Source organism: Chiloscyllium plagiosum, unplaced genomic scaffold (assembly GCF_037043375.1).
Source record: "Chiloscyllium plagiosum isolate Xiang-an unplaced genomic scaffold, Cpla_swu_hap1 HiC_scaffold_30, whole genome shotgun sequence".
NCBI lineage: Eukaryota > Metazoa > Chordata > Chondrichthyes > Orectolobiformes > Hemiscylliidae > Chiloscyllium > Chiloscyllium plagiosum.
In genome coordinates, this window is record NW_028270168.1 from 44,438,115 (window position 1) to 44,464,984 (window position 26,870).

Below are 26,870 nucleotides of genomic sequence, written 5' to 3' on the forward strand. Positions count from 1 at the left end.
GAAACCAAACAAATAGATGTGAAAAATATACAAAAGCCACACGATTGCTATTTTATGATAAATACCTTCCCTTTGAAAGGGATCACATAAGTCTAGAAGTGAGAAAATTCATAATATGGCACTTCCTGAACAGCCATTCTTAATAAAAGTTTCCTATTATCACTGGAATTTAACTGTTATTTTGCTTCAGAAAGGATGTTCATACAGATAATTATTTACAGAAACATTGTGCTTAAACAGACATTTATAACATTAGAATTTATTTCGACTCATTTCAAATGGGACTGATATTTAACAATGATAACAGATTGTTTCCTTCCACTCAGCTTCATTTCTTAGATTGATACAATTCCCTCCCTTCCTCTAGACCACTGGACCAGACATCCTCCAAAGACGTTCACCTCACTAAACTTGAAATCATATCTTTTTCTACTTTCTATCCAAGCGGCTGTCCTTGCCCCTGGGTGAGGTATTATCAGATTTATGTAAATCCTGCACATATAACTGATCACATAACCCTGGAATCAACAGAAGAGAATCTACTAATCGAGAATGAGCATGTGAAAAAGTGATCTTGGATGTTTATATTGGTGTAAGTAAAGGAGTGTTAGAATACATGGATGTTGAAAAGTCTTAGCAATACAGAATAAGCAGCCTCAGGGATAGTGTATGTGAGCTACTCTAGACTGGTACCTCAATATGGAGGTAGCAGTATTGTATCAGTGTGGAAAGAGGCTGTTTGGGCCACCAGCCAATACAGATCCTCCAAAGACATTCTAACCCCTGACCATATGCCCTTAACTCTGCATTTCCCATGGCTAACCTACCCAGCCTGCACGTCCCTCAACGCTTGGTCAATTTAGCATAGCTAATCCACCTAAGCTGCACATTTTTGTGACTAAGGGAGGAAACGGGATCATCTGCTAGAAACCCACGTAGACATGGGGAACAAGCTAATTCCACAGAGTTGTCCAAGGCTGGAATTGAACCCGGTTCCTTGGTGCAGTGAGGTAACAATGCTAAACTGCTGTGCCACCTTGCCACTCCTTGGACTTAAAGCCCAAAATGGAACCTGGGTGGCAACTAGTACAAAACCTCCACAGCCACTGTTAAGATAGTACCCAGGGGACCCCATTAAAATGGGAAGACTCCAAAGGCAGGTCAGGACCTTGGGAGATTTCAAAGATTGGCAGGCGAAGACTTTCAGAGACACTGAAAGCATTATAGATCAGGACGACTTTGAAGGGCAGGATAGAAAGAATCTTGGAAGTATTTGAAGCCTAGCCACAATCCAGCAATACTCAGGAGAGGGAAAACACAGAATTGTAATGCTTTGACAGAAAGAAGGAAAAGTATTCACCCAGGTGAATCAATCACGATCATCCAAAAGGGATGATGGCTCCGGAAGAGAAGTTGCCATTACCTCATTTGATAAGACAGAAGACTGACAATGAGCCAGAATCAGACTTGTGAAAGAGACAGATGCAACATAACAGCTTCAGGCTTGCACACGAATGAGCAGTACCATCAAGTCAGCACTTTTTTTTATTAGCTGAAGGTCCAAAACTGATGATATTCTCTTGCACCAAAGCATGGGAGAAAGTACTGTAGAGTATAAGGTATTAATCATTTGATGCTTACTTTAACCCCAAATGAAATGCAGAGGAAGAACACACAAGTTAATTAGTGATCTCTATATCTGAGCAATTTGATAGAAGCCTTTTTAATGGATTTACATTAGCTAACAGGATAATGTATGTACAGAACTTTGAAGGATGAATTAATGAGAGACTGTATATTAGTTGGCATGAGGGATAAGAACTTCTCAGAATTTTGTTGGAAAATGTTGGAACCAAATACTTCGGAATTGCAGCACGTTTGAATAATTGTATCAAGTACAGTCAGCATGGCTTCACGAAAGTAAATTAGTTAGCCAGTGATTCCCTAAGTGCTTTTGGAGGAAGTGTCAACTGCAGTGGATTGGGGTGGGGAAGCATTTGGATTGTTTCATTTGGACTTCCAAAAGGCTGGTTGACAAGGTACCTCACACAAGGTCAAATCATAGAGTCTTAGAGTCATAGAGTTATACAGCACAGAAACAGACCATTCAGCCCAACTTATCCACGCTGACCACGTCTTCTAAACTGAACCAGTTCCAATTGCCTGCATTTGGCCCATACCCCACTGAACCTTTCCTATCCATGTTCCTGTCCAAATGTCTTTTAAATGTTGTAATTGTATTTGCCTCTACCACTTCTTCCAGCAGCTCGTTCCACATATACGCCACTCTTGGTGTGAAAAAGTTGTCCCTCAGGCCCCTTTCAAATCTTTCCCCTCTCATCTTAAACCTATGCCCTCTCTTTTTGGACTCTCCATCCCTGGGGAAAAGACCTTGGCTATTCACCCTATCCATGCCCCTCATGATTTTATAAACCTCTATAAAGGTCACCCCTCAGCCTCCGATGCGCCAGGGAAAAAGGACCCAGCACCTCCAGTCTCTCCTTATAACTCAAATCCTCCAGGCCCGGTAACATTCTTGTTCATCTTCCTTCCACCCTTTCCAGTTTAGTAACATCCTTCCGATAGCAAGGCAACCAGAACTGTACACAGTACTCCAAATGTGGCCTTACCAATGTCTTGTACAGCCATAACTTGATGTCCCAACTCATGTACTCAATGCTCTGACTGGTGAAGGCAAGCATGCCAAATGCTGCCTTCACTCCCTGTCTATCAGTGACACCACTTTCAAAGAACTATGTACCTACACCCCCATGTCTCTGTTCGACAACACTCCTCAGGACCCTACCATTAATTAAGTGAGTCCTGCCCTGGTATGATTTAGCAAAATGTAACACCTCACATTTATCGCAACTAAATTACATTTGGCATTCTTTAGCACACTGGCCCAGCTGATCATAAGAGCCCACAGTGTTGGAGGTAGTATATTGGTGTGGACAGAGAATTGGTTAATGGCAGGAAACAGAATGGAGGTAAGGAATCCTTTCCAGGTTGGTAACTAATAGGATTCCACAGGGATCAGTGTTGGCACCACAACTGTTTACAATACATATTAATGACTTGGAGGAAAGAAACAAATGTAGTGTCGCCAAATTTCCAGATGACACAAAAATAGGTGGAAAGTTAAGCTGTGAGAAGGAGATATTGGTAGGTTGAGAAAATGGATAAAAAATGTTGGCAAATAGAGTACATTGTGGGAAAATGTGAGGTTGTTCATTTTGGAAGGGAGAACAAAAGAACAGAGTATCATATATATGGAGAAAAACTGCAGAAAGCTGCAACACAAAAGGGCTTTGGGGGGCGGGGGGGAAGGATGGGTCTAATTGTGCACAAAACACCGAAACTTGGTACACAGGGGCAGGAATGTATAGTTGGTATGAAAGCCATGTAATAGTTCCATTGCTGATGTACAGCCATGCCTTTTAATGTACTTTCCCAAACCAGCTCAATAAACATGTGTCTTATGCTTTCATCAATTTCCTTTATTCAAATTTAATACCCTTTCTTCAGATTATTCTGCCTCACTTTTAAACATAATGTCCAATTTTATGTATTGTAGAATAGAATAGTAATTTATTGTCACTTGTATTTTTTTTTTACAAAAAAACATTGAAAAGTGTCCAAGTCATCTATATTTATAACAGAAGCCATAAATGAGAAAAACGTAAGTATTACGCCTATTTCATTACATAACACTAGATCCAATATTGTCCTCTAGTCAGCTCTTCAAGATGCAGCTCTAGAAAACCACCCCTAAAACACTCCAGAAACTCACCCTCCACATCATTCGGACCCAGTTGGTTTACTAAGCAAACTGAAGTCACCTATGATAACTGTGTTGTCCATACTACAAGCTTCTCTCATCTCCTTATTTACAGAATGTCCCACACTAACACTATTATTTGGCGGCTTGTAAATAACTCCAACCAATGTCTCCCACCCCTTGCCATTTTTAGCTACACCAAAACAGATTCCACATATTGTCCTTTCGATCTGAGATCCTCCGTTACTAATGTACTGATCCCATCCCTTTTCTATTTGCACAACTCTACCTCCTTTTCCTTCTTGTCTATTCTTCCCAAATGTGGAATATCTCTGAATAGTCACAGTCCTGGTCACCATGCAACCATGTTTCTGTTCTGTAATGACAATTATATAAGAACCATTTGTCTCTGTTAGATCATCTAATTGCTCATGCTGCATGCATTCAGATAGAGCGCCCTTGACTTTTCAACATAATTCAGCATTCAAGGCATACTTGATACCTGGCTTTGGTTTTCCTGTCTTCTGGCCTCTCTTCCAGTTTCTCTACTTCCAGTTACTACCTTAACCCCTTTCCAACTTGGGTTACCCCTCAGATTTTCTATCCCTCTGACAAGCCAGTTTAACCCAACCCATACACCACTCTCCCTTTGAGGTGATTAGTTCAAGTCCTGTAAGATGGAACCTACCTAGCTTGCACAGGACTCATTGTCTCATAACTAATTCCAATGGCTCAGAAATCTGATGTCCTCTTGAAAGTATTGCTATCCTCAATGTCAGCCTGCCTGGGGGAGGAGGTGGGAACCTTAGACTATAAGACCATAAAACATAGGAGCAGAAATTTGGATATTCAGCCCATTGAGTCTCCTTCTCTGTTCAACCATGGCTGATAAATTTCTCATCCCCATTCTCCCGCTTTCCCCTTGATACTCAAGAAACTTACTATCGCCCATCTTAAATATACTCAATGACCTGGCCTCCACAGCCTTCTGTGGCAATGAATTCCATAAATTCGTCACTCTCTGCTTGAAGAAGTTCCTCCTTAGCTCAATTCTAAAAGATCTTCCCTTTACTCTAAGGCATTGCCCTAAGGTCCTAGTCTCTCCTAACAATGGAAACATCTTCCCAACATCTAATCTGTCCAGACCATTCAGTATTCTGTAAGTTTCAATTGGATCCCCCTTCATCCTGCTAAACACCATCGCATATAAACCCAGAGTCCTCAAACGTTCCTCATATGTTCAGCTTTTCATTCTTGTGAACCTCTTCTGAACACACTCCAGGGCCCATACATCCTTCCTGAGTTAGAGGGCCCAAAACTGCACACAGTCCTCCAGAGCTTTACAGAGCCTCAGAAGTACATCTCTGCTTTTATATTCAACTTCTCTCAAACTAAATGCCAACATTGCATTTGCCTTCCTAACCACTGCCTCTACCTGCAAGTTTACCTTGAGAGAATCCTGGACTGGAACTCCCAAATCCTTTTGCACTTCAGATTTCTGAACTTTCTCCCCATTTAGAAAATAGTCCATACCTCTATTCTTCCAACCAAAGTGGATGACCTCACACTTTGCCACGTTGTACCCCATCTGCCACTTCTTTGTCCTCTCCCCTAACCTGTCCAAAACCTTCTGCAGCCTCCCTACCTCCTCAATGCTATCTGTCCCTCTTCCAATCTTTGTATCATCTGCAAATTTAGCCAAAATGCCCTCAGTTCCTTCATCTAGATCGTTAATGTATACAGTGAAAAATTGTGGTACCAACAATGAGCCTTGTGAAACATCACTTGTCAGCGGCTGCCATCCTGAGAAGGACCCTTTTATCCCCATTATCTGTTTTCTGCCAGACAGCCAAGCTTCTATCCATGCCAGCACCTTGCCTCTAACACTGTGGGCCCTTATCTTATTCAGTAGCCTTCTGTGCAGCACCTTGTAAAAGACCTTCTTGAAGTCAAGGTGGATAACATCCATTGGCTCTCCTTGGTCTAACCTGCTCATTATTTTCTCAAAGAATTCTGGCAGGTTTGTCAGGCATGACTCCCCTTGATGAAACCATGCTGACTTTGCCCTATTTTACATTCACTTTCAAATATTCAGAAATCTTTTCTTCGCAAAGGATTCCACGATCTTACCCATAACCGAGGTTAAGCTAATCGGTCTGGAATTTTCTGTTTTTTGCCTTACTCCCATTTTAAACAGGAGTGTCATGTTAGTGATTTTCCACTTCTCTGGGAGCCTCCCTGATTCTAGAGATTCTTGAAAGTTCACCACTAATGCCCCCCCTATCACTTCAGCTATCTCCATTCGAACTCTGGGGTGTGGTCCATCTGGTCCACGTAATTTATCCACCTTCAGGCTATTGTGTTTTTCTAGCACCTTCTCCTTGGTAATGGCCACCACACTCAGCTCTGCCTCCTCACTCTCTTAAAGCTTTGGGATATTTCTGCTGTCTTCTACCATGAAGACTGATGCAAAGTAATTATTCAATTCCTTGGCCATTTTCTTGTTCCCCAATACTATCTCTCCAGCATCACTGTTGAGTGGCCCGATATCCACTTTTGCCTCTCTTTTGCCCTTTATGTATCTAAAGAAACTCTTACAGTCTTCCCTTATATTACTGGCTAGCTTATCCTCATATTTAATCTTCTCCCTCCTTATATCTTTTTTGTTGCTCCCTTTTAGTCTTTGTAAGATTCTTAATCCTCTGATTTCCCATTGTCCACCAGATTATATGTTTTGTCTTTTGCTTTTATGTTATCCCTGACTTCCCTAGTCAGCCATAGTTGCCTCATCCTCCCTGTACCATGCTTCTTATTCCTGGGATGAATCTCTGCTGTGTCTCCTGAATTACTCCCAGAATGCCCTGCCATTGCTGTTCCACTGTCTTTCTTGCTAGGCTCCTCTCCTAGTCAATTGTACCCAGCTCCTCCCTCATGCCTCTGTAGTTGCCTTTATTCAGCTGTAATACCATTACATCTGATTCTATCTTCTCCCTCTCAAATTGCAAAGTAAATTCATATTATGATCACTGTCTCCTAAGTGTATCTTCACCTTAAGCTCCCTTATCAAGTCTGCCTCATTGCACGATACTAAATCCAGTATTGCCTGTTCCCTCGTGGGCTCCACCACAAGCTGTTTCAAAAAGCCATCTCATAGACATTCCACAAATTCCTTTTCTTGCAATCCATCACCAACCTGAGTTTCCCAGTCCACCTGCATGATCACTGTAACTTTGCCTTTCCTACACATCTTTTCTGTCTCCTGGTGTATCTTGTGTCCCAGCTCCTGACTACAATTTGGAGGCCTGTACATAACTCTAACTATGGTTTTTAACCTTTGCGATTCCTCAAATCTACCCAAACAGATTCTACACCATCTAACCCTACTTTGTTTCTTACTACTGATTTAATTTCATTTCTTACTCATGAGACAATCCAACCCCTCTGCCCACCTGCTTATCTTTTCAATAGGATTTATATCCTTGAATATTCAGCTCCTAATCCTGATCTCGTTGCAGCCACATCTGTGATGCCCCCCACATCATACCTGCTAATTTCGATTTGCGCCCCAAACTCATCTACCTTATTCCTTATTCTGCATGCATTCAGTTATAACACCTTCAGCCCTATATTAACTGTCCCTCTTCTCATTGTCATTCGTTTGTCCAGTGTGCTTGAAGTTTGATTGCCAATCCTTTCTATGCACTCTGCCCTATTTGTGGCTGTTCTGGAGATTTTAATAACCTCTCCTGAGAGCTGCACTCTTTCCTCCTCCCTTAATTTGGGTTTTCGAATTTTCTCTGTAATAGAGCCCTTCCCCCTCTATTTAGTTAAAAGCCCTGTCTACAGCCCGAGTTATGTGATTCACTAGACACTGGTCCCAGCACGGTTCAGATGAAGACCTTCCCATCGGAGCAGGTCCCTCCTTCCCCAGTACTGGTGCCAATGTCCCATGAATTCAAACCCATTTCTCCTACATCAATCTTTGAGCCACCTGCTTAATCTTATTGACCCTGTGCCAATTAGCTCACGGCTCAGGTAGTAATCCAGAGGTCATTACCTTTTTAGTTTTGCTTTCTAATTTAGTTCCCAGCTATTCATACTCCCTTAGCAGATCAAACAAGGTTAGAGGTTCGATGTCATTGGTACCAAGTGGACCATGATCACATCTTTACCCACCCACTCCAAGTTCCTTTGCAGCCCAGATGAACTACCCCAAACCTAAACCTCGGGATAACCCAAAAGCAAAGGACAAACAGGGTTTCTGTCAAAGACTAAAATGATTAACAGACTTAGAAACAGAACTGTATAGCACAGGAATAGGCCCTTCAGCAAACCATGTTGTGCCAAACATGGGAGCTCAGGGACGTGGCTGATATTCCTGACTCTTACACTTGCAAGAAGTGTGTCCAGCTGCAGCTCTTGTTTGACCACATGACGGCTCTGGAGCTGCAGATGGACTCACTGTGGAGCATCCGCGATGCTAAGGAGGTCGTGGATAGCACGTTTAGTGAACTGGTCACACCGCAGGTTAGAATTGCTGAGGGAGACAGTGAATGGGTGACCAAAAGACAGAAAAAAAAAGAGGAATGCAGTGCAGGTGTCCCCTGTGGTCATCTCCCTCCAAAATAGGTATACTGCTTTGGAAAATGCTGGGGGAGATGGCTTACCAGGGGAGGGCAGCAGTTGCCAAGATTATGGCACCGTGGCGGGCACTGCTGGTTAGAGGGCGGGAAAAGACTTGTAGGGCCATAGTCATAGGGGATTCTATTGTGAGGGGAGTAGATAGGCGGTTCTGTGGCTGAAAATGGGACTCCTGGATGGTATGTTGCCTCCCTGGTACTCGGGTCAGGGATGTCACCGATCAGCTGCAGAGCATTCTAAAAGGGGAGGGTGAAGGGTGAACAGCTAGTTGTCTTGGTGCATATAGGCACTAATGATATCAGTAAAAAAATGAGATGAGCTGAAAGCAGAATTCAGGGAGCTAGGAGAGAAGTTAAAAAGGAGAACCTCAAAAGGTAGCAATTTTGAGATTACTACCAGTGCCACATGCTAGCCAGTGTAGAAATGAAAGAATAGGCAGGATGAACACATGGCTTGAGGAGCCGAAAATGTGTGGCTGGAAAAGCGCAGCTGGTCAGGCAGCATCCAAGGAGCAGGAGAATCGACGTTTTGGGCATGAGCCCTTCTTCAGGAAGGTTTAGGAGGGAAGGCTTCTGATGTGTGGGACAATTCTGGGTAAGGTGGGGCTGTTACAAATTGGACAGTCTACACTTGAACCAGATTGGGACTAATATCCTTGGGGGGAGTATTTGTTACTGCTGTTGGGGAGATTTTAAACTAATGTGGCAGGGGACTGGGAACCAGAAGAGAAGACAAGTAGACAGCGGGGTGGAGACTGCAGACTGCAAGAATCATGAAGTTAGCATTAATAAGGGGAAGAGTAGGCAGAGAGCAAATGAATGCAAAAGAACTGGTGGCCTGAAGTGCATATACTTTAATGCAAGGAGTATAGTGGGTAAGGCAGATGAACTTAAGGCTTGGATTGGTGTCTGGGAGTATGACGTTATTGCAATCACAGAGACTTGGTTGAAGGAAGGGCATGATTGGGACATAAATGTTCCAGGATATAGACGCTTCAAACAGGACAGGGAGGGAACTTAAAAAAGGGGGGGGGGGGGGGTGAAGAGTTGCATTGCTGGTCAGGGACAATATCACGGCTGTGCTAAAGGAAGACACTATGGAGGGCTTGAGTAGTGAGGCATTATGGATGGAGCTGAGAAATAAGAAGGGTGCAGTTACATTGTTGGGGCTGTATTACAGACCTCTCAACAGTGAGCATGAGGTAGGAGAACAAATAGGTAAACAGATTATGGAAAGATGTAGGGGCAACAAGGTGGTGATGATGGGAGATTTTTTTAATTTTCCCAACATTGACTGAGATACACTTACTTAGTGTCAGAGGTCTGGATGGGGCAGAATTGTTAAGAAGCATCCAGGAGAGCAGTATGTCAATAGTCTGACTAGGAAAGGGGCCATATTGGACCTGGTACTGGGGAACGAGCCAGGACAGGTGGCAGAAGTTGCGGTGGGGGATTTCTTTGGGAACAGTGACCACAATTCTGTAAGTTTTAGAATACTCAGACAAAGATGAGAGTGGTCCTAAGGGAAGAGTACTAAACTGGGCCAAGGCCAATTATATCAAAATTAGGCAGGAGTTGGGAAATGTGGATTGGACACAGCTATTTGAAGGGAAGTCCACATTTGATATGTGGGAGAATTTCAAAGATAGGTTGAAGATAGTGCAGGATAGGCATGTCCTGTTGAAGACAAAGGATAGGAAAGGCAAGATTTGTGAACCGTGGATAACAGGAGAAATTGTACGACTAGCCAAGAGGAAAAGGGAAGCATGCATAAGGTCCAGGCAACTAAGAACAGAACGGGCCCTGGAGGAATATCAGGAGAGTAGGACCAGTTTTAAAACGAGGAATCAAGCGGGCTAAGAGAGTCATGAAATAGCTTTAGCGAGCAGAAGTAAGGAAAATCCAAAAGCATTTTATTCTTATATAAGAAGCAAGTGGGTAACTTGAGAAAGGATTGCTCCACTAAAGGATAAGGAAGGAAGGCTGTGTGTCGAACCTGAGAGAATGCATGAGATTCTGAATGATTACTTTGCATCAGTGTTCACTGAGGAGGGGAACATGATGAATGTTGAGATTAGAGATAGAAGTTTGATTAGTCTGGATCACGTTGACATAAGCAGGGAAGATGTGTTGGGTATGCTAAGGTTATTAAGATGGACAAATCCCCAGGACCTGATGGGATCTATCCCAGGCTGCTGAGGAAGGCAAGAGAGGAAATAGCTGGGGCCCTGAAAGATATCTTTGTTGCATCCTTAAACACAGGTGAGGTGCCGGAGGACTGGAGGATTGCGCATGTTGTCCCCCTGTACAAGAAGGGTAGTAGGGATATTCCGGGTAACTACAGACAAGTGAGCCTGATGTCAGTGGAGGGTAAGTTGCTGGAGAAGGTACTGAGGGATAAAATCTATTTATATTTGGAAATGAATGGGCTTTTCAGTGATAGGCCACATGGTTTTGTGCGGGGGAGATCGTGCCTTACCAGCTTAATAGAGTTCTTTGAGGAAGTGACCAAGTTGATCGATGAAGGAAGGACTGTAGATGTCATATACATGTACTTTAGTAAGGCGTTTGACAAGGTTCCCCATGGTAAACTAATTGAGAAAGTGAAGTCACATGGTGTGCAGGGTGTTTTAGCTCGGTGGATAAAGAGCTGGTTGAGCAACAGGAGACAGAGTAGCAGTTGAAGGGAGTTTCTCAAAATGGAGAAAGGTGATCAGTGGTGTTCCACAGGGATCAGTGCTGGGGCACTGCTGTTTGTGATATACATAAATGATCTGGAAGAGGACACTGTTGGTATGATCAGCAAGTTTGCAGATGACACAAAGATTGGTGGAGTAGCAGGCTTGGAGGGACAAAGGGCCTGTTCCTGGGCTGTAAATTTTCTTTGTTCTAACAAGACGCCAAATGAAATTAATCTTTTCTGCCTCCCGTTGATCCATATCCCTCCATTCCTTTCATATTCATGTGCTTATCTAAAAGTCCCTTAAACGCCCCTATTGTATCTGCCTCCACCATGATCCCTGGCAGTGTGTTCCAGACTCCCACCAGTCTGTGTGTAAAAAAACTTACCCCTCATGTCTCCTTTTGAACTCTCCTCCCAATCTTAAATGCATGCCCGCTAGTCTTTGACATTTCAATTCTGGGAGAAAGGGTTGACTATCAGAATCTATCTATGCATCTCAATGTTATATACTTCTATCAAGTCTCCCCTCAATCTCCATCGCTCAAGAGAAAACGCCCCTAGTTTTTCTCCTAACAGTTCATCTCCTCTGATCCAGGTAGCATCCTGGTAGACCTCCTCTGCACCCCAACCAAAGCCTCCACATCTTTTCTGTAATGTGGTGAGCAGAACTGAATGCAATACTCTAAGTACAGCCTAACCAAACTCTTATAAAACTGCAACATGACATCCTGACTCTTGTATTCAATTCCCTGATCGATAAAGGCAAGCATGCCATACACCTCCTTTAGCACCCTACCTACTTGGGTGGCCATTTTCAGGGAGCTTGAAAAATAAATCAGCCAAGATACAGCTCCTCATCTCAATACTGCATATCACATGGAGAGACAAGGAACGTATTTGTCTGCTCACACATTAACTGCAGCTTATTACAAATGACTCATGTTACATTACAGGCCTTTAACACTCAATGAGACACCAACTCCAGCTACAACTGAATCCCTGAAAAACTGGGAACACTGATATCCTAAAGGGGCATTGTGCAATAAATCTTCCAAATAAAGCTAACACCATGTTAGTCACTCTCTCACATTGAGTACAAGGCATGGGGACTTTCTATATTTACTTATTCATTCATGGCATGTAGGCATCACTGGCTGGGCCAGCATTTATTGTTCATCCTTAATTCCCCTAGATCCCTAATTTATTGCCCATCCCTAATGCTAGGAAAAAGTGAGGATTGCAGATGCTGGAGATCCGAGATGAAGAGTGTGGTGCTAGAAAAGTACAGCCGGTCAGGCAGCATCCGAGAGGCAGAAGAATCAATGTTTCGAGCCTAAGCTCTTGACCCATATGCTGTTAGGCGATGGAGCTCCTGGATTTTGATTCAGCAACACTGAAGAATGGTAATACATTTCCAGGTCAGGATGGTGAGTGGCTTTGAGAGAAACTTGAACGTCATGGGGTACCCATGTATCTGCTGCCCTTGTCCTTCTAAATGGTAGAGGCTATGGGTTTGGAAGGTGCTGACTAAAGCATCTTGGTGAATATTTTTGCAGTGTAGCCTGCAGTAATTCCTTCTCGAGATTACTTATTGTTCAAGTAAAAAGACTGTTTTACTTGAAGAGGCAGATGGAATGAATCAACAATTGCAGTGCTCCTCACTGGGTCAAATGAATTTGGATCTTGAATTGGAACCAGAAACTAGTCGGTTTTATAAATAAAGTTGATGCGCGTGAAGACTCCTTGACTGTTCATTGTCTCATTTTGAAGTTGTTGACAATTACCTGTAACAGATTCAATACTTCAGAGGGATCTACATAATGAAAATAGCCTCTGATTGGTTAGGCCTTCCGAGAGGGACTCTCTGTAGGGTTCTTTACAATTTTTAAAAGCTGCATCTTGAGCGTTTGAAAGAAGTTTGATGTCTGAGAATGTTGTTCAAAGTAAACAGCGAGCTTAGATCAACAACATAAAAGTTTTAATAGTATAAAAGACTCACAAAGCTCTCTCAAAGTTATAGTGCAAAAGTTAATAGAAGAAGTTAACACGACATGCCTTGTTAGCTAAACTCAGGAAGAAAAGACACCCTTTGAAAAAAAGCAGCAAGAGCTCAGCTCTGAAATAATCCCAAGCAGCACAGCAAGATTTTAATGGTCCCCTGCTACTCAAAGGGAAATTTTGTTTACAGCACCAAAGCACAGCTTTAATACTGGAGGCATAGCAAAGGCTTGTATTTAAACAGAATGAAGGAAGTTTACAGGACAGAATGAAGCCATTTGACCCAGCATTCCTGTACTGGCTCATCGAATGAACATTCCAGTTCGTTCTTCTAGCCCTTACCTTCCAGCTGTAACTCTATCAGTTCCTCATTCCAAAACCTATCAATGTTGTTTTAAAATTATTTATGGAATCAGTGTCCACCATTATTTTAAAAAGAGTTCTAGATCCTGACACCTGAGTGAAAAATAAATTCTCTTCATCTCCCCATTGAAACTGTTTCAATACTTTTCAATCTGTGACGTTTGTTTCACACATTCAAAGGGAATAGATTTTCCCTATAGAGTTGTACAGCACAGAAACAGTCCCTTCAGTCCAACACATCCCTGCCAACCCAATATCCTAAATTAATCTAGTCCCATTTGACAACATTTGGCCCAGATTCCTCTCAACCCTTCCTATTCATATTCCCATCCAGATGACTCTTAAATGTTGCAATTGTATTTGCCTCCACCACTTCCTCTGGTAGCTCATTCCATACACACACTACCCTCTGCATGGAAAAGTTGCTGCTTAGGTCCCTTGTAGATCTTGCCCCTCTCACCTTAAACCTATGCCTTCTAATTTTGGACTCCCCTACTCCAGGAAAAAGACCTTGGCTATTCACCCTATCCGTGCCCCTCATGATTTTATAAACCTCTAAAACATTGTTCCTCATCATCTTACAAATTCTTATTCAAGCATTTCTTAACCTTTTCTATTCCAAGGAGAACGATACTAGCTTTCCCAACCTTTCCTATAACCGTACTGCCTCATCCTTGGTAATATTCTGGGTAAATCTACTCTTAAACTCTTAGGTATTTCTATCTTTCCTAGCATGGTGACTTAATTGTCCCCGGTACTCACGCTGGGGCCTAACCATGGATTTACAAAGAGTCAGCACATCTTTTAGAATCCCAGGATATCCTCTAGTGTTTTAAATCTAATGAAATACTTCTTGAAGTGTATTGTAATGCAGCAAAAGAGGAAACTTCCTTACACACAGCAAGGACAATGTCATAGATCGCTGCATGATCAGTTTTTAGTGCACTGATGAGGGTAAAGGTAGTGAAGAAAATTTCCTAACTCATCTTCAAACCAGCGCCATGGAAATGTTATGTCCACCCTGGAAGATAGATAGGGCCTCAAAAGACAATGCTCCAGTTTGACAGTACCATGTTGGGAGCATCAGTTTGATTACATGCTCAGGTTTCTGGGATGGGAAACATGGCAGCAATCTGTACACAGCAAGATCTCAAAAGCAATGTTTTAATGATCAGATAACTTGTTATAGTTATTGAATATCAATATTGTCTTTAAGATTAATAACTCTGGAGAATGAAAGTGAAGTTGTATGTGTTTGTGTGTGTGAACTAAACATTGAACAATTTATGAAATGTTTAACTAGGTTATCCATGCAAATGGTGCAGAAGGGATTGCCACTGGGATTGTACTAAATGATGCAATATCCCGAGATTACAAACCAGCAGTTTAAGATTCAGCAAAGCCCAATTTGACACTGTCTGAATATTGCATTTCTACTTGATGATTTCTTCTTTCAAGCTGCAAATCCTTTTTCCACCCTAACCTCAACCACCTACCACAGGTTTGTGATTTCAAACATCCAAAAATTCCATCTCAAAAAAGCATTATCCTCCTCCTCCTCCCCCCACCATTTTACACAGAAGTGAAGTTGGTCATAACAAGTTTATATTCCCTACTTACGAACATGTTGTGTCTTACACTGGACAGTCAGTGGAAAGTACCTTTTCATAGTATTTGATCTCATATTCAGTATCATTGTCACTCGAATAGTCTGACTCTTGCCACGCCAAGGTAATGCTCTTCTGTTCAACACGCTCTGTCCTGATGTCTGTCACCTGTAATATTCCTGGAGGTGGGAGCAGAAAAATAAATACATCAGCATCATCAAATATAAAAGACAAAACACTGACAGATTAGAAAGTCCTTAAAATCTGGCTCACTATCTACATGCAAAGTTGCCTCAGACACATTAAAAAAAAGTGAAATTTGTGAACTCAATGATGGTATTGGTGAAGAAGTTGAAACTTTATTGCTGGAACAGCACAGCAGGTCAGGCAGCATCCAGGGAACAGGAGATTCGACGTTTCGGGCACAGGCCCTTCTTCAGGTATGAGCAGAGAGTGTTCAGCAGGAGAAGATAAAAGGTAGGGAGGAGGGACTTGGAGGAGGGGCGTTGGAAATGTGATAGGTGGAAAGAGGTCAAGGTGAGGGTGATAGGTCGGAGTAGGATGGAGGCGGAGAGGTCAAGAAGAAGACTGCAGGTCAGGAAGGCGGTGCCGGGCTGGAGGGATCCGGCTGAGACAAGGTGGGGGGAGGGGGGATGAAGAAACTGGTGAAGTCCAAGTTCATCCCCTGCGGTTGGAGGGTTCCCAGTCGGAAGATAAGACGCTCCTCCTCCGACCGTCGGGTTGTTGTGGTTTGGCGGTGGATGAGTCCAATGACCTGCATATCCTCGGTGGAGTGGGAGGGGGAGTTGAAATGCTGTGCTACAGGTTGGTTGGGTTGGTTCGTCCGGGTGGCCCAGAGGTGCTCTCTGAATCGCTCCGCAAGTAGGCGGCCTGTCTCCCCAATATAGAGGAGGCCACACCGGCTGCAGCGGATGCAGTAGATGATGTGGGTGGAGGTGCAGGTGAATCTGTGGCGGATATGGAAGTTTCCTTTGGGGCCTTGGAGAGAAGTGAGGGGGGAGGTGTGGGCGCAAGTGTTGCACCTCCTGCGGTTGCAAGGGAAGGTGCCGGGAGTGGAGGTTGGGTCGGTGGGGGGTGTGGATCTGACAAGGGAGTCGCGGAGGGAGTGGTCTCTACGGAAAGCTGATACGGGAGGGGAGGGAAATATACCCTTGGTGCTGGGGTCTGTTTGGAGGTGGCGGAAGTGACGGCGGATGATGCGCTGTACATGGAGATTGGTGGGGTGGTAGGTGAGGACCAGTGGGGTTCTGTCCTGGTGGCGGTTGGAGGGGCGGGGCTCAAGGGCGGAGGAGCGGGAAGTGGAGGAGATGCGGTGGAGGGCACCGTCGACCACGTCGGGGGGGAAATTGCGGTCCTTGAAGAAGGAGGCCATCTGTGTTGTACATATTTTGAACTGGTCCTCCTGGGAGCAGATGCGGCGGAGACGAAGGAATTGGGAGAATGGGATGGCGTTTTTACAGGGGGCAGGATGGGAGGAGGTGTAGTCCAGGTAGCTGTGGGAGTCGGTTGGTTTGTAGTAGATGTCCGTGTTGATTCGGTCGCCTGAGATAGAAACAGAAAGGTCTAGGAAGGGGAGTGAGGAGTCCGAGACTGTCCAGGTGAATTTGAGGTCGGGGTGGAAGGTGTTAGTGTAGTGGATGAACTGTTCAACCTCCTCGTGGGAGCACGAGGTCGCGCCGATACAGTCATCAATGTAGCGAAGGAAAAGATGGGGGGTGGGGCCAGTGTAGTTGCGGAAGATGGATTGTTCCACATACCCTACGAAGAGGCTGGCATAGCTGGGGCCCATGCAGGTGCCCATGGCTACTCCTTTTGTTTGGAGAAAGTGGGAGGATTGGAAAGAAAAGTTGTTCAGGGTGAGGACCAGTTCGGTCAGTCGAAGGAGGGTGTCGGTGGAAGGGTACTGGGTGGTACGGCGGGAAAGGAAGAAGCGGAGTGCTTTGAGTCCTTCGTGATGGGGGATGGAGGTGTACAGGGACTGGATGTCCATGGTGAAGATGAGGCGTTGGGGACCGGGGAAGCGGAAATCCTGGAGGAGGTGGAGGGCGTGGGTGGTGTCACGAACGTAGGTGGGGAGTTCTTGGACTAATTCACGAACGTAGGTGGGGAGTTCTTGGACTAATTCACGAACGTAGGTGGGGAGTTCTTGGACTCCCCACCTCCATGTACAGCGCATCATCCGCCGTCACTTCCGCCACCTCCAAACAGACCCCAGCACCAAGGATATATTTACCTCCCCTCCCCTATCAGCTTTCCGTAGAGACCACTCCCTCCGCGACTCCCTTGTCAGATCCACACCCCCCACCGACCCAACCTCCACTCCCGGCACCTTCCCTTGCAACCGCAGGAGGTGCAACACTTGCGCCCACACCTCCCCCCTCACTTCTCTCCAAGGCCCCAAAGGAAACTTCCATATCCGCCACAGATTCACCTGCACCTCCACCCACATCATCTACTGCATCCGCTGCAGCCGGTGTGGCCTCCTCTATATTGGGGAGACAGGCCGCCTACTTGCGGAGCGATTCAGAGAGCACCTCTGGGCCACCCGGACGAACCATCCCAACCAACCTGTAGCACAGCATTTCAACTCCCCCTCCCACTCCACCGAGGATATGCAGGTCATTGGACTCATCCACCGCCAAACCACAACAACCCGACGGTCGGAGGAGGAGCGTCTTATCTTCCGACTGGGAACCCTCCAACCGCAGGGGATGAACTTGGACTTCACCAGTTTCTTCATCCCCCCTCCCCCCACCTTGTCTCAGCCGGATCCCTCCAGCCCGGCACCGCCTTCCTGACCTGCAGTCTTCTTCTTGACCTCTCCGCCTCCATCCTACTCCGACCTATCACCCTCACCTTGACCTCTTTCCACCTATCACATTTCCAACGCCCCTCCTCCAAGTCCCTCCTCCCTACCTTTTATCTTCTCCTGCTGAACACTCTCTGCTCATTCCTGAAGAAGGGCCTGTGCCCGAAACGTCGAATCTCCTGTTCCCTGGATGCTGCCTGACCTGCTGTGCTGTTCCAGCAATAAAGTTTCAACTTTGATCTCCAGCATCTGCAGACCTCACTTTCTCCTCCTATTGGTGAAGTACCATCACCAACTCAAAGAAACCCAAACATACAAATAGAAAGCAGGAATTTTTAGCATTGCTGTGCATGAGGTCCACTGAAGATGCTACTAGTAAGGCAACGAAACATCTGGAAATGAACCTTTCAGCTCAGCCAGCAAACCTACATCCATTTGATCTTTGTTGGTTTGAGCAAAAGGGAGAGGCTGAATAGGCTTAGGGTGACTTTATACAGGTTTATAAAACCATGAGGGGCATGGATAGGGTGAATAGTTAAGGTCTTTTCCCTAGAGTTCAAAACTAGAGTGCATAGCTTTAAGGTGAGAGAGTAAAGATTTAAAAGGGACTTGAGGGGTGACCTTTTCAGTCTGAAGGTAGTGGACTGAGCTGCCAGAGGAAGTGTTGGAAGCTGGTACAATTACAACCTCTAAAAGGCATCTGGATAAGTATATAAATATGAAGGGTTTAGAGGGATATGGCCAAATACAGACAAGTGGGACTAGATTAGGTTAGGATATCTGGTCAGCATGGACGAGTTGAACAGAAGAGTCGGTTTCTGTGCTGTACATCTCTATGACTCTATGGTCAGCTGCTTTGACTCTAATTGTTACACAGGTTCCTATGATCAGGGGAATATTATATGGGAGGTTGTGTAAACTGGATCTGTATTCCCTGGAGTTTACAGCAATGAGTAGCAATCTCGTTGAGACATACAAGATTCTAATTGGGTTTGACAGAGTAGATGCTAAGAGATGTTTCCAATGGTCAGGGAATCTAGTTGTTTTATAGGGTATAGTTTTGAGACAAGGGTGTTTATTTGGGTTAATCAATTACTTCACTGAAAAACCTATGAAATTCCCCACCTAAGAGTTGTGAATTCAATCATTGAATATAGACATTTCAGCAGCTTACTGTGAACCACGTTAAACCTACTCTGAAGGCAGAAATTACATTTATAGCACTATTGAAATAAATATGTAACATAAAAGCTGTTACCATGACAGCAGTTATCAAATAATCATTCTTTAAACAGAATTATGGGACTTAAGTGCCAATAAGCTTTGTAGGGTAGGCAGTTGCTGTCAAAATTAGATGAATTAATGTTAATTTTTCTGCATATGGGGGCAATAAAATCATAATAAACTGACTACATTAAAGTTTACTATTGAATCTTTTAGCTGTTCAATTTGATTTAGCCTATTTGACACTGCTATCCTGTCTATACAATGCAATAATGGAGATTTACTTCAACAGTGAAGTTTTCCTTCCCATGTTAATAATTTCCATCCCTTACTTTAACCTTTATCTGGGAGATATGAACTACTGCATATAAATATAGTAAAATACTTGTCCAGAAAATACTTCATTCCAGACTTGGAAGTAACAGGGCGGAATATTCTCCTCTCATGAGCAATGGTGAGAAAAGGGAAAAAACCTCAGCGAGAATGAACAAAAAAAAATCAGAACCTTGACTTCAAGGGAACTTTCCAGAATTTTCCTTCAGGCCGAAAATGGAGAATTCAGAATCACACCAAGTATTCACTCCTTGACTTCCTTTTTAATCCAGTCACTGGATGGGGGCGAAGCTGGTTGGACCAACAATTTTTGCCTATCCTTAGCTACCCTTGAGAAGGTGAGTAGTGAACTGCTGCAGTCCATTTGGTGTAGGTAGAGCGAAAAGGCTGTTTGGGAAAAATTTCCAGGATTGTAACCCACAGCTCACCACTCTTCAGGGGATCCATTTCTCCTCATTTCAGTCTTCAATGGCCCATCTTACATCCTTAAATTGCGACTCCTGGTTCTGGATTCTCCAGTTATTTGGAACATCCTTCCTGCATTTATCCTTCCCAGTTCTGGTAGAATTTTATAAGCTTCAATGAGATACCCCTTCTAAGTACCAGAACATGAATGAATGAATGAATAATTGCCACTTGTACTTTATATTGAACAACACAACAAAATATAGTGAAAAGCTTCAACTGTCGCCACAATCCAGTGCCATTTGAATATTTTAAGAATAAAAAGATAAACTGAAAGAAAGTCCATCTTCGTTCTGCCACCCACCATGATTCCTGGGCCCTGAGCCGGCTGACCAATGACACTGTCAGAATTGCTACTCTTCAAGCACTATCTTTTTGTTGTTGGCTCACCCCACTGATGGGCCATAGATGCTAGACCCACATTTTCCCCGCAACCTGGAATTCCTGACTCCGCGGCTGTTGCCACCCCACTGATGTCTGGAGGCCACTGTCCAGGCTGACAACAACCAGGAGTCCCTGAGTCTGCTGCCACATGATATCGGATAATTCACTTCATGAATTATTTTATTGGGATCATTGATGTCCAACTGTTACAGCATGTGGGACTTAATTTTAACATCTCATGTCCATGCGCTGGACAAAATGTTCACTGAATTGAAACAAAACTGTAAATGGGACTAACTGAAGTAAAACCTAGCTGAGAGAGTATATTTATTGAAAGTATTTAAAATATCCCAGTCCAAGTTTTTGACTTGGGATGTAATGTGCTTTACAATGATAAAATTTACAGTCTATATATTGCTATAGTTAGCTGGTTTTTAAATATAGAAATTGTGACATAAAGAAAATAATAAAGGTCCACATATTTGACAAGATGGATGACAAACTGGTAAGGGAGTTGTTAACTATTCACAGTCATCACTCACTGGCATTCATCCAATACAGACCCAGAATGACATGCAGAAAACCTTCATTCCAGGACAGCTTTGATGACCATAATTTGAAGGTCACTTGCTCTCCCAAGAGTGCTACATTACTACCTCTCCTTTTTCCAAACTATTTTTAACAGAATATTGCAAAATATTACCAGTTGAAATTAAATTTGTATTTGAATGAATCAACGCTGTCCACATAAGCTCCCTTCAAAGATGGTGTACGTCCACAGATTTAACATTTTGCTCCCTAAAACATTGTTTTTGTTAAGAAGTGTTCCATTGATGAACATATTCACAGGTCCAACCCTAACTGTGTCATTAAACCCACTGACAAGGATAGTGCCATTGTTGTCTGGCACACTGATCTTTACCTTGCGGAGGCTCAGTGCCAACTTTCAGAGACTTCTTCCTCCCCCCTCCTTGTACCATGATCCCACATTCGAATATCAAGCCAATGCTGCCAGGACTGTTCACCGACCTCATTATCTCTGGAGGTTTGTCCCCCACTGCCTCCAACCTTATAGTCTCCCAACCCTGGACAGTCTGCTTCTACCCTGAAGAGTCATCTAGACCCGAAACATTATCTTGCTCTTTCTTCATGGAAGTTGCCTGACCCGTTGTGATTTCCAGCATGTTTTGTTTTCAGTACATATACGCACAAGAGCTGCATTCAAAGTATTCATGCCCATGGCATGGTTTAGGTAATTTGAAAAAACCTTCAATTTCATGCATAGTTGCACTTCTCAACAGCTTGTAATGTACAAACCACACAAACTGGGGCTGTATTAAGCGTCTGATATCATTCTATTGAACTTGAATGTCTGCACTGAAATCCAATCTGGAATCAATGAAGTTTGGCAGGAGGTATTCCTCAGGCTAACCCTTACCCAGCTCTAGGATGTGAACAAGAAGATGTGTCAATGTTCCTCTGATGAGCTTGTGTGAGGTTCTCTATTTTGTTACAGTTTCAGGTGGATTACCCCAAACCATTAAACTTCCAAGTGAGAAGCAAAGAACTGGCTCCCCTTCTTTACTCAGTCCCCTGGGGATTGTCACAACAAGGTCACTTGAAAATGGATCTATCCTTTACGTGGACACGTCTCTCCCAGACCCAAATAAATTCATGTTTCAGAAAGGCTCAATTTAACCAAAACTTTTTGAGTTAATAAAGCAGTGGGTTTATTAGTTTCTAAACCGTGAGAAGAAATATTAACACAACACAAATACTTCCTGATCAGGAATAAGAAGTGAGCTCAAAGAAAATGGTATTTAAAAAAAAGATCTGTTTTCAAGTCATTCAGGAAGAGTGAAGAATAGAACATTGCAGCTGTTATAGAGAACATTACTGGTGGCGCTTACAATTGATATTTGAACAGTCAACTGTGAGATTCTTAATTTTGCAGATTAATTAGAATTTATTTGTTTGGATTCTTTTCCACTCTAGCTGGTAGGCAGGCTCAGAGTGATAGACAGAATTTTCCCTTTCTTTCCCTGTTTAATGGCTGTTCTCAAAGCTGGGAGGTCAGGCCACAGACATATTTGGATGAAGCTTAAAGCTTGCTTTTAACCCTGCTTTCCTTGCGGAAGATAGCATCCTGCTGAGAGGGAGTTGGGTAGTCAACCTCTTGCTCATAACTTTGCTTCCTGTACAGAAGAGACATTCCATGGGTCACACAGGTTTTTGACAGATAGCCACTGAATCACAGAAGGTTGATCTGCAGCTGCAACAGGTAAGTAAGAAAGCAAATGGAATTTTGTCCTTCATTGCTAAAGGGATTGAGTTTAAAAGCAGGGCGATTATGGTGTAGCTTTACAGTGTGCTGTGAGGCCACACCTGGAGTGCAGTTTTGGTCTTCTTACTTGAGAAAGGATGTACTGGCACTGGAGGGGGTGCAGAGGAGGTACACTAGGTTGATTCCAGAGGCGAGGGGGTTGGTTTATGAGGAGAGACTGAGTAGGTTGGGATTATATTCATTGGAATTTAGAGAAATGAGGGGGGATCTTATAGAAACGTACAAAATTATGAAGGGAATAAATAGAATAGAAGCAGAAAGGTTGTCTACACTGGTGGATGAACTGGAACAAAAGGGCATAGCCTCAAAATTAGGGGGAGCAGATTTAGGACTGAATTGAGAAGGAACTTCTTCACCCAGAGGGTTGTGAATCTGTGGAATTCCCTGCCCAGGGAAGTAGTTGACACTACCTCAGTAAATGTTTGAAACCTAAGATAGTTTCTTTTTGAACAATGAAGGAATTAAGGGTTACGATGGGAAGACGGATAAGTGGAACTGAGGCCACGAAAAGATCTTATTGAATGGCACATCAGGCTCGAGGGGCCAGAAGGCCTACTCCTGCTCCTAGTTCTTATGTTCTTATGATCCTGCTACTTTTTGTTTAGCTGTTCCTTGTTTCAAAAACATCTCACATGCTAGAAGTAAAGGTTTGAGATCGTCATAGATGATCTGAAGTTATGATCCACGGTCTTGATAGTTCCTCACCACAGAAGAAAACTTAACGGCTGAAAGTTAGTCAAGTAAAATGACTAAAACAGTTACATCATGCATAGCAACACCCAGTAGGGAACAAGGATTTACAAGGTTAGCTTGCTGGGCTTGGAAACAACATATCTGCTCGAGCTCAGAAGTAAAGCTGTAAAGGGACTCAAATATTGGATTCCGCCTTTGTTCAACTTTCTTTCCACTGTTGGGTTTTGGGTACTCTGGGAAATAGAGTCATAGGGGTTTACAGCATTGAAACAGGTCCTTTGGCCCAACTTGTCCATGGCGCCCAGTATTCCCAATTAATCTAGCCCCATTTGCCTGTGTTTGGACCCTATCTCTCCATACCTATCCCAGTTATGTACCTGTTCAAATGTCTCTTAAATGACAAAATTGTACAGGCCTCTGCTCCAAACACTCATCACCCTCTGTGTGAAAAATAAATCCCTCTGGACCTTTTATATCGCCCCCCTCACCTTAACCTTGAGTTTTAGATTACCCTATCATGGGGAAAAATTGTTAGCTATGTATCTTATCTTTGTCTCTCATGATATTGCAGACCGTGGTGGCTCAGTGGTTAGCCTCACAGCACCAGGGTCCCAGGTTCAATTCCAGTCTCAGGCAACTGTTTGTGTGGCATTTGCACGTTCTCCTCATGTCTGTGTGGGTTTCCTCTGGGTGCTCCTGTTTCTTTCCACAATCCAAAGATGTGCAGGCCAGGTGAGTTGGCCATGCCTAAATTGCCCATTGTTTTACGTGCATTAGTCAGAGGGGAATGGGTCTGGGTGGGTTACTCCTTGGAGGGTCGGTGTGGATTGGTTGGGCTGAAGCGCCTGTTTCCACACTGTAGGGAATCTAATCTAAAACCTCTTTAAGCTCACCCTTATGTCACAGCCTATCCAGCCTCGCCTAATAATGTGACCAACATTATTTAAAAACTGAAGCCATGTTAAAATGGAGGCATGTAGCCTTCTTCTGATCATTTGAATTATTACTCAGCATACTAAGAGAATCATACAACACCAGGTTATAGTCCAGCAGGTTATATTTGGAAACACTGGCTTTTGGAGCGCTGCTCCTTCATCACGTGGCTGTGGAGTATAAGATCGTAGGACACAGAATTTATAGGACCTGTTGGACTATAACCTGGTGGTTGTGTGATTTTTAACTTTGTCTACCCCAGTCCAACACCGGCAGCTCCAAATCATATCTAAGGGGGTATTGGTTACCTACTTCCCCTCCTGTCTGTGCTGGAACTAGAAGTAGGCAAATTTCAGGCACATTGAGGGAATGTTTCTGAATTAACCCAGTGTTTACTGTGGAAAAGGACATGGAAGATATAGAATGTAGGGAAATTGATGGTGACAACTTGAAAAATGTCCATATTACAGAGGAGGAAGTGCTGGATGTCTTGAAATGCATAAAGGTGAATAAATCCCCAGGACCTGATCAGGTGTACCCTAGAACTCTGTGGGAAGCTAGGGAAGTGATGGCTGGCCATCTTGCTGAGATATTTGCATCATCGATAGTCACAGGTGAGGTGCCGGAAGACTGGAGGTTGGCTAACATGTTTAAGAAGAGTGGTAAAGACAAGCCAGGGAACTCTTGACCAGTGAGCCTGACGTCAGTGGTGGGCAAGTTGTTGGAGGGTATCCTGAGGGACAGGATGTACATGTATTTGGAAAGGTAAGGACTGATTAGGGATAGTCAACCTGGCTTTGTGCATGGGAAATCATGTCTCACAAACTTGATTGAGTTTTTTGAAGAAATAACAAAGAGGAATGATGAGGGCAAAGCATTGGACGTGATCTATATGGACTTCAGTAAGGCGTTCGACAAGGTTCCCCATGGGAGACTGGTTAGTAAGGTTAGATTTAGAGTGTAGGTTTGCTCGCTGAGCTGTAGGTTTGATATCCAGACGTTTCATTACCTGGCTAGGTAACATCATCAATGGCAACCTCCAAGTGAAGCGAAGCTGTTGTCTCCTGCTTTCTATTTATATGTTTGTCCTGGATGGGGTTCCTGGGGTTTGTGGTGATGTCATTTCCTGTTCATTTTCTGAGGGGTTGATAGATGGTATCTAGATCTATGTGTTTGTTTATGGCGTTGTGGTTGGAGTGCCAGGCCTCACAGTCGAAAAAAAGGACAACGGAGAACTACAAACCTGCGTATACAGAAAACCGACAAACACTGACCAAATACTTAACTACACCAGCAACCATCCCAACACACACAAACAAAGCTGTATCAGAACACTATTCCAACGAGCCACCACACACTGCAGCACAGACGAACTTCAGAAAACAGAGGAGAACCACCTATACAACGTATTCAAGAAGAACGGATACTCAAAAAGTACAGTGCGCAGATTCCTCAAGAACAAACCACGACAAGCAGACCAAACACAGCCAGAAACCCTAACCACCTTACCATACATCAAAGTAATCTCAGAAATGACAGCCAGACTATTAAGACCCCTCAGAATCCTAGTAGCACACAAACCCACCAACACTCTCAAACAAAAAATAACAAACTTAAAAGACCCAGTACAACCCCTGGACAAAACCAACGTCATCTACAAAATTCCATGCAAGGACTGCCATAAACACTACGTAGGACAAACAGGAAGAAAGTTAGCCACCAGGATACATGAACACCAGCTAGCCACAAAAAGACACGACCCTCTTTCCCTTGTAGCCCTACACACGGATGAAAAAAACCACCATTTCGACTGGGACAACGCATCTATCCTCAGACAGGCTAAGCAAAGACATGCCAGAGAATCCCTAGAGGCCTGGTACTCCAACCACAACGCCATAAACAAACACATAGATCTAGATACCATCTATCAACCCCTCAGAAAACGAACAGGAAATGACATCACCACAAACCCCTGGAACCCCATCCAGGACAAACATATAAATAGAAAGTAGGAGACAACAGCTTCGCTTCACTTGGAGGTCACCACTGATGATGTTACCTAGCCAGGTAATGAAACGTCTGGATATCAAACCTACAGCTCAGCGAGCAAACCTACATTCTAAACCTCAAGCTGAGCTACAAACCTTCACAAACCTTGCAAAAAGGTAAGGTTAGATCTTATGGATACAGGGGGAATTAGCCATTTGGATACAGAACTGGCTTGAAGGTAGAAGACAGAGGGTGGTGGTGGAGGGTTGTTTTTCAGACTGGAGGCCTGTGACCAGTGGAGTGCCACAAGGATTGGTGCTGGGTCCACTACTTTTCATCATTTATATAAATGATTTGGATGCGAGCATAACGGATATAGATAGTAAGTTTGCAGATGACACCAAATTTGGAGGTGTAGTGGACAGCGAAGAAGGTTACCTCAGATTACAATGTGATCTTGATCAGATGGGCCAATGGGCTGAAAAGTGGCAGATGGAGTTTAATTCAGATAAATGTGAGGTGCTGCATTTTTAGAAAGCAAATCTTAGCAGGACTTATACACTTAATGGTAGGGTCCTAGGGAGTGTTGCTGAACAAAGAGAC

General features: G+C 43.7%; 1 protein-coding gene across 4 annotated transcripts in view; it reads right to left on the minus strand.

Moving 5' to 3' along the window:
- epha10 (EPH receptor A10) overlaps positions 1 to 26,870 on the minus strand; it is a 610,046-nt gene that overhangs the window by 116,117 nt on the left and 467,059 nt on the right. For all 4 annotated transcript variants that reach the window (XM_043717893.2, XM_043717892.2, XM_043717890.2 and 1 more), the window contains one exon: positions 15,127 to 15,251. In XM_043717893.2, coding sequence (XP_043573828.1) covers positions 15,127 to 15,251 — 125 coding nt within the window. The remainder of the gene's footprint in view (positions 1 to 15,126; positions 15,252 to 26,870) is intronic.